This window comes from Sinocyclocheilus grahami, unplaced genomic scaffold, assembly GCF_001515645.1.
Source record: "Sinocyclocheilus grahami isolate Dianchi unplaced genomic scaffold, SAMN03320097.WGS_v1.1 scaffold24.1, whole genome shotgun sequence".
Lineage (NCBI taxonomy): Eukaryota > Metazoa > Chordata > Actinopteri > Cypriniformes > Cyprinidae > Sinocyclocheilus > Sinocyclocheilus grahami.
The window spans coordinates 1,583,414-1,592,559 of NW_015505203.1; the positions used below are offsets into that span (position 1 = coordinate 1,583,414).

Consider the following 9,146-nt stretch of genomic DNA (forward strand, 5'->3'; position numbering starts at 1 on the left):
GGGGGGTGGGGTGGGGTGTAGAGCTTCGTGAATGACAGCTGTTCAAATTCTTTGGAGCTTTCCGTGGAATTCACGCAGCCTGCCTATAAATGATCTGTACAGCATTTGTTTTAGATAGGGAGAAGAGGTGCGTGTTGGTTTGCGAAAAAAAATGGCACAAGCTGGATTTAAACTGGGGTTGCCCACAAAATTGTCACTGCACAATGTGCCAGAGCATTGCACTGCATAGTGCACACACTAACACACAAGGCAAACAGTAGCTGAATGAGCATTGAGCTTGTTCAGTATGCTGTTGAGTTTATGAAAAACAGAGGTGTAGGAGTCTGGATGAGCGTGTATGTGAAGAATCTGATTTCTATCCTCATACTTCTCATATTGCCATTTAGACAGGTGGTCTAAGACAGCACTTACCGGAGCATCATTAGCACCCACTCTCACACTACAGCACACTGCCAGTGAGACGCCCCATAGAGCACTTAACAGGCCCTAAAACATTATCAGACACACAAAACATTTTTCTTCTTTACAGCTTACATCTTTTATAAAATGATTCTTACCGTGATCCTGCACTTTATGTTTTACATTCAAACCACACACCATGTATGTTTGTATAACGTTCAAATAAAATAACGTTCATATACTAGCATTTACACCCAGTTTAGCTCAGTTATTTTTTAATAGGGATGCACTGATATAAAAATTCTGTCCAATATTTATAAGCCAGCATTCTTTGTGTTGACAAATAGCAGATATTAAAATTCTATATTGTGTTGTCTAAAATTTCAAATGAAACACTAAGAACAACACTTACAATGCTATAGATGAATCACATTAATGTAGGCTACTGTATGAACAATTTAGGTAACACTATTTTAAGGTGTCCTTGTTATACATGTTACATGTACGCACTATTAAAATAACAATTATGTATAATTATTCCTTATATTCCCAACTCTAACCATATAGTAAGTACATGTACTGCATTTACTTAATATTACTCAGTACTTAAATGTAACAAGGACATCTTAAAATAGTGTAACCAAAATATATATTCATTTTGATTTCTGCTAAAAATTAAAACGACATTTTGTTTAATGTTGTTTTAAAAGATTCTTTTTACCTTTACCTTGGTTAATCTAATGGGAAACGAGCAATGGAACATCCAATATATTACTTAAATATTCTAGGGTCTAACCAATACATAATCTCTAATATTGGCTAATAACTGATATGGTACACAGATATACTGTGCAACCTATAATGTGCATATATTGTAAACTTTTTATTCAAAGTAAAACATTTCTTGCAAGGACAATCAAAGTTACAATGACAATACAAGAGCTAAGCTTCTAAACCTAGAACCTTCCAGAAGAAATCTTTAACTGCTGTGTTGCCATATCACAAACGCACACCTGCAAAATGCATCAATGTATTCACAAGCAGACTTCAAATTGTTCAGACTGCACTCATATTTAAAACGTACGCAAACTCAAACAAACATGCGCAGGAGCTCTGTGGCAGCAATGGAGCTTGACATTCATGCATGCCCTGACTAGTAAAAGACACTGAAGAACAAGAATAGAAAGACAGAGAGGGAGAGAGAGAACGCAAAAGGGAAGCACTAAAGGAGACTTTGTGTTGTAAATCCAGGCTTTCGAAATCATGTCAAAACTAGCTTGCAAATTGTTTACAACCTCAAACTTTCAAACCAATCACAACCAGTCTTTAACAATCAGTTCTCGAATCCCCTCCCACTCAAACTACACCGACAGGAGGACCACAATGTACAGCGAGTACTTTCAACCACACTCCTCATATCTATATTTAATGGAAGTGAGCCCATTTTTAAAACGCGTGACACCAAGGAGGGAACCAGATCCCACCGATGAGCGTCTTTTCTAATTGCGGAACCCAAGACGCGATACCTCATCACCCCTTTGTCAAACGCAGATCAGCGTGCAGTCACCACTCATTACTGTATTTCAGGAACAAACTCGGACTTCAAGGAGCACACTCGATACAGTGACCTTAACACAAAGCTCAAATGTACAGCTAATAAAAATAGAACCTACATCTCCATTAAGAACTCTGCATTGTCATTCATTAGATAAGAAATGTATATCATCTACAGAGGCCCCAAAAGTGTCTGGCTGCTTAACACCACCAAGTGTAATCTGAAAACAAATTATGCTATAGTTGCTTTTTCAAATAAGTAACACAATGCAGATCAGCGTGCAGTCACCACTCATTACTGTATTTCAGGAACAAACTCGGACTTCAAGGAGCACACTCGATACAGTGGCCTTAACACAAAGCTCAAATGTACAGCTAATAAAAATAGAACCTACATCTCCATTAAGAACTCTGCATTGTCATTCATTAGATAAGAAATGTATATCATCTACAGAGGCCCCAAAAGTGTCTGGCTGCTTAACACCACCAAGTGTAATGTGAAAACAAATTATGCTATAGTTGCTTTTTCAAATAAGTAACACAAGTTATTATTTTTTCCCATTTATTCACTGACACCTCTCCTGTCCCCATGTTTAGAGAAATTGGGAGCGAGGCACTTCCTCCAGGCTGAGGCTTATTAAATTCACTTTTGGTGTGAAAGGGCCTTTACAGTTGCCAAAAAGTATAACTTTTGGGGTTTTTATTATTAAAAATAAATAAAGCAATCCCAGCTCAGGTGATAAAAAGTAGCACAAAATAAAATGCAATGCATTACTTTCAATAAAAAGTAACCCAACTAGTAACTTTTCATGGAGTAACGCAATACTGTAATGCATTACTTTAAAAGTAACTTTCCCCAACACTGGATACAATGTTTACAATGTTTACCTTGAATAAACTATAAGTTGCTTTGGATAGTGTCTATAAACTGCATAAATGTAAATGTTTTATTATTTGCAAACTTGAAATATTTTGCCATGTATATCTTTCTTTGAAACAAATGACACTTGGTTTGATATTTTGTTATCTAATTCAATGACTTTCATGCATTTTTAAAAGCAGATTAAGTGTCCAAATACTTTTTGGGGCCAGTGTACAGTATAACCATGCTGCATGATTCTATTTCGGAGTTAAAAAGGCACAGAGAGAGAGGGGGGGAAAAAAAACACCTTTAAAGGGTTGCTCCACCCCAAAATGAAAATTCTGTAATTAATTACTTACCCTCGTGTCGTTTCAAACCCGTAAGACCTTCGTTCATCTTCGGAACACAAATTAAGATATTTCTGATGCATTCCGAGAGCTTTCTGACCCTCCCATAGACAGCAATGTAAGTATCGCGATCAACGTCCAGAAACGTAGCAAGGAGATCGGTAAAATAATCAAATAATTCAACCGTAATTCAAATAACTCAACGGTAATTTTATGAAGCTACGAGAATACCTTTTGTATGCAAAGAAAACAAAAATAACGACTTTATTCACACGGATACGTTTTCTACATTGTACTTACGCTTTGATTTGAACGAAAATCTGTTTGCGTTCAGTGGATACTCTCCAAAATGGTGCTACGGTGATGTGGAGGAGACGGTCATGCATTTTTAAAAGCAGATTAAGTGTCCAAATACTTTTTGGGGCCAGTGTACAGTATAACCATGCTGCATGATTCTATTTCGGAGTTAAAAAGGCACAGAGAGAGAGGGGGGGAAAAAAACACCTTTAAAGGGTTGCTCCACCCCAAAATGAAAATTCTGTAATTAATTACTTACCCTCGTGTCGTTTCAAACCCGTAAGACCTTCGTTCATCTTCGGAACACAAATTAAGATATTTCTGATGCATTCCGAGAGCTTTCTGACCCTCCCATAGACAGCAATGTAAGTATCGCGATCAACGTCCAGAAACGTAGCAAGGAGATCGGTAAAATAATCAAATAATTCAACCGTAATTCAAATAACTCAACGGTAATTTTATGAAGCTACGAGAATACCTTTTGTATGCAAAGAAAACAAAAATAACGACTTTATTCACACGGATACGTTTTCTACATTGTACTTACGCTTTGATTTGAACGAAAATCTGTTTGCGTTCAGTGGATACTCTCCAAAATGGTGCTACGGTGATGTGGAGGAGACGAATTGTTGAATAAAGTCGTTATTTTTGTTATCTTTACATACAAAAAGTATTCTCGTAGCTTCGTAAAATTACGGTTGAACCCCTGATGTCACATGGATTATTTTACCAATCTCTTTGCTACGTTTCTGGACTTTGATTGTGTTACTTACATTGCTGTCTATGGGAGGGTCAGAGAGCTCTCGCAATGCATCAAAAATATCTTAATTTGTGTTCTGAAGATGAATGGAGGTTTTGCGGGTTTGAAACGACATGAGGGCGAGTAATTAATGACAAACTAATTTTCATTTTGGGGTGGAGTAACCCTTTAAGACTTAATTCTGGCTGTCCACCTCCATCAGATTCTTGTAGAAGAATCTCACATATATAGCAACTTTGTTTTGGCACGGCTTAAAAGGAGCAATCCTGCTGATACCACAATGAGGTGAGCATCATTTCCTTGTCTTCTATCACTTGTTCTGATTTTATCAAGATAAGCAGAAAAAGGGAGAGAACTGAAGTAGTTAGCAGAACAATGTAATGGCAGAGTAATGTTTTTTTTCCACTCCAGATCTGATGAAATATCAGCCAAGCCATTATCTGAACAGACGGAGGAAAGAGGTTTTTCTGACTAGCCAATTAGAAGAGAACGAACGAACAGAAACTTTTTTTCAGCCAAGTGAAAGTCCTTACTGTTGACAGACTGCACAGTCTTTAAAAAATAAAAACAGCACCTGAAGGATCTGTCATGACAAGCATAGAGATTGCGCAATAGTATTGTTGTAGGCCATTAACGAAAAGAACCTATTAAAAACTAACTAAAAATACCCTCACAACTGTGGACTATTAAATGGATTGCACATAATTATAAATGTCATATTTACATATTTCATAACCCTTGCACTACAAACAGAAACAAATAGCAGCTACTGCACATTTGCATATATATTGACCTGATCAGCAGTGACATTTTTGCGGGCAATAACCGTCAGGAAGTCATCAACGTATTTGGTGCCTGGTGAGTAAATTGGGTGACAGGGTGAACTATGAGGGATGGCTAATTAGGTCTCTTCTCTCTCTGTCAGTCTCCGTCTCATATGCACGCACACAAACACAGGAGTAGAGTTTCCAGCACACCTGCGCACCTTGTCAACGGGTATCCACTTTCACACCAACACAGACCTACTGTCCTTACACCGGTCACGACCCCTTTTCTCTAACAGGAAGGGAAGAGCCAGAATGACTGCTGTGCTGCTATCATTATAATTTTGCAAAGAGGTTCATAAATTGATGGTCTGTCCAATCAATCATTTTGAGAGTGTAAAACAGATCACAAATCTGCAGAGCTACAAAACCCGGAGGCATATTATGACACACAATCAAGTCAGCTTAAAGTGAAAAGATGGTTAGTTGTCCAAAGTCAGTAATAGAATCATATCATATACAAAGTCGATAACAGGATTATTTTTGTTATGCAGTACTTTTTAGAGCTCTGTAATGTTCATATAATAAAATATTTATATACAGGTGCATATCAGAAATGTGCTCTGCTCAGGCTTAGGCACTTGAAGCAAAACAATTGACAAATGCCAAGAAAATGAACAGGACGGGATGTAACAGAATGGAAATAAAGACAGGAACTTAGTCATTGCTCACTGAGGGATTAGGTTAGCCTAAGGGCGTCAGCAAAATGAGTTTAGATATTTTTAATCACCTTTTGATAATAGAGCCTAATTCAGATTTTGGTAATTGTAGATTTTAAAGATATTAAAGTAACGAGAGTCAACCCCATTAATAAAACAAATGCATTATGATTTAAGAGGGTGGAAAGTGAAAAGGCAAAAATCATATCTGCTTAAACTAAAATAGTTAAAGTGTTTCAAACTTTACTCTTTTAAAACCATGTGAACAAACTAACGACTTCCATCCTATAAATCAGTGCTTTATTCGATATATTTAATTCTCTATGAAATATATGACAGCACAACAGAAATGACTCTCTACAGAATTACGCATTTGTTTACATGCAGTGTTCCTCTTCATACACACTGTGCTGTAACTGCAGCACGTGCAGTGTGTAAAAACAAACAAACAGCACGATAGAAATGACATATTTACCTTGAACACCTCTGAGAAGAAACCTGAGCCGATCTTCTCGCAGATAAAGTCATCTATTCGCGCTAGGCTGGACACGGCGCTGCGCAGCGCCCGGTAAGAGGACGGCCTGGGCCGGTGCGCTCCGTGGATCCCGTGCAAAAGAGAATCCGAAGCCTCCGGATCCTACAGAATTACGCATTTGTTTACATGCAGTGTTCCTCTTCATACACACTGTGCTGTAACTGCAGCACGTGCAGTGTGTAAAAACAAACAAACAGCACGATAGAAATGACATTTACCTTGAACACCTCTGAGAAGAAACCTGAGCCGATCTTCTCGCAGATAAAGTCATCTATTCGCGCTAGGCTGGACACGGCGCTGCGCAGCGCCCGGTAAGAGGACGGCCTGGGCCGGTGCGCTCCGTGGATCCCGTGCAAAAGAGAATCCGAAGCCTCCGGATCCAAATCATCCTGGTCCATAACGATGGTCCCGGATGACATTATCACGCGCGCTCTAAATTCCACCACGAGCGTTTACATATCTCTGGCGCTCACGCAACCCTGCAGTTTCAAGGTCTCTGTAATTGTTTGACAAGAAAAAAAGAGAGGGGCCGCCTTTCGATCAAGTTCAGAAGGGCTATACCGATCTTCAGGTCTCGTGCGTAGCTTCCTCCATACTGATGTCTGGCCTCACATTCCTGTTTCAAATAAGAAATGAGAATCGATTTCAACAACAGTTACGTTGAAATCCTCTGAACATCACTATCTGCTTTTGCGGTGAACATGTTTTAGTGAAGTTGGACTGGTGTAAATGATGCACGGCGGCATCTTCCGCTACAGACGGACTGCGGGTGATGAATTATACAGAGAAGTGAGGCGATACACGCGGCCGCGACCTCTCGAAAACACTGTTTTATATCGTTATTTATTATTTAAATTAACCTTGTTATGCTCAATATCATAATTTTGCCGCCGTGCCGTTTATCGTGATGCTTACCTGCGCTGCTCTGCAGGTATAAACTTATCGAGTCACAGTTTTCAGTCCGTTATAAATCTCCTAAAACGATGAAGCGTTTGCTCAGTTCCCCTCGTGTTTCATTTTGAGAGCGACTAAACGGGGAACCCCTACTGGCATCTGTGTATGTAAGTCGCAGGAAACGTGTGCAGACTGAGTTTGAGTTCTTATTGGCCGCGACTCACCTGGGCGGGTCCAGCGGCGGAGTCCAGCGGCTCACCTGGGCGGGTCCAGCGGCGGAGGCGGGTCCAGCGGAGGCTCACCTGGGCGGGTCCAGCGGCGGAGGCGGGTCCAGTGGAGGCTCACCTGGGCGGGTCCAGTGGTGGAGGCGGGTCCAGCGGAGGCTCACCTGGGCGGGTCCAGCGGTGGAGGCTCACCTGCGCAGTTTGACATGACCAGACGCTTTTAACCCAAATCCCTGTCAGTTGATAATAGTCTATTTTACCTTTAAGGCTTATTCGCTAGTTATTAGTTGTGCAAATTATATTAGTTGTGCGAATATTATTTTTATTCATTTGACAGAAAAATATAGGCCTAGACTTTTTGTGATATAGGCCTATTTATGATATGCAAATCTATAATAAAGTGAAACATAATGACAGTAGGGTCATGTTCCTCTAGCTGTTTATTAAGGGCTTTTCTGATATTTTATATTCTGCCAAAAATAAGGTCACTGTGCTATTTAGCCCTGTAAGGTTTTAGCTTGACTAAAATAAATCTGCTCGTTTTATTTTTCTCTAAGACCACATTTACACAACTAATAGGTCCTATTCTTCTGCCTTGCAATGCTATTGGATGCTAGAGTTTAAAAATAGGCCTATTTACCTGGCCATAAACTCACACAACCTGCAAACTTCCCTTGAAGCACATCATCTTGTTTTACTGGACTGGATAAATCTACATTCAAGTAAGTAAAATGCCTAAAATATTTTTATTTTTAATATGTGTAGATCATGTAGATATTAAGGTATTGTTCAATGCATTGATCATTTTAGATTTTGAGCTTGTTATGTCAGTGTTGTAATTTTGCAATGTTGGGTTAAAGGGGTGGCAAAATATGCCTGTGCACCTTGCACATTACATGGATGAACTGTACTTCTCACCTGTTCCATACTAATAGAAACATACTGTTTTTGATCATTCACAAGTTTTAAATGTCTTTTTTGTTACAATTTTGAGATTCAATCAAGATTATTAATTGATAAGTTCAAGTTGAAGAATAAATAATTTCTTCAATAATTTGAAAGTATTTGTGTAAAAATATTTTAAACGATCCGTATCTTATCATTTATAAAATGTACTTGGTCCTTTGCTTGTTTGCCCAAATATCTGCTTGCTGCATGAGGGACAGGTGATAATGTTCTGGAATGTGGGGGGTATAAGTTCTATTAGTATGATAAGTAAAGGGCACAAAAAGCTATCAGACAGTATTGTTTGAATTCTGTGGAATGTGTGAATTCTTTAAAATGTGTAAGTATATTTGGGATCAATTTGCACTGATATTTTTAGCCTGGAAAATAATCATTGTTTTTTTCCATTTCAGAATGCCACCATGCAGCCAAGAAAGACCGTCTCATCATATGTGTATGATATATCACTGATGCTGTCCAAAATGAGAACAGTGACCTTGAGATGGACTGTGATACAAGAGAAGAAAGTTTTCAAGCTTTCATTCAGTTCATCAGGTTTTGTAAATATAATCAGAACATATTTTAATAATAAATGTTTTTTTTTTTCATAAAAATGTAACTTATTTTATCATTACTGTGTGATTATTAGTGTGTATACATATATTGTAATGGGGTTACAGAAGCATTTCACCCAGCAAATGAACCTATAGATGTTCTCTACATTTGTTCAGACAGTGAGTAAAATCACTGAAATTCTGCTACCCAAAGAGCCCAACATTGCAATATTACAACATTTCACTTAAAACTGACTCAAATGTCAAAAATAAAAAACACATATATTTCTGT

The 9,146-nt window shown here is 38.5% G+C and overlaps 1 protein-coding gene across 3 annotated transcripts in view; it reads right to left on the reverse strand.

Moving 5' to 3' along the window:
• tesk1b (testis associated actin remodelling kinase 1b) overlaps nucleotides 1-7,303 on the reverse strand; it is a 25,420-nt gene extending 18,117 nt beyond the window's left edge. For 2 of the 3 annotated variants that reach the window (XM_016246926.1, XM_016246915.1), the window contains exons 1-3: nucleotides 7,153-7,303; nucleotides 6,609-6,853; nucleotides 6,178-6,330 (exon numbers count right to left, since the gene is read on the reverse strand). In XM_016246926.1, the coding sequence (XP_016102412.1) occupies nucleotides 6,178-6,330; nucleotides 6,609-6,656 (201 nt within the window). In that variant the 5' untranslated portion in view covers nucleotides 6,657-6,853; nucleotides 7,153-7,303. Of the gene's footprint in view, nucleotides 1-6,177; nucleotides 6,331-6,455; nucleotides 6,854-7,152 lie in introns of all 3 variants that reach the window. The other variant, XM_016246934.1, reaches the window with a different exon arrangement.
• Between the last annotated feature and the right edge of the window lie 1,843 nt (nucleotides 7,304-9,146).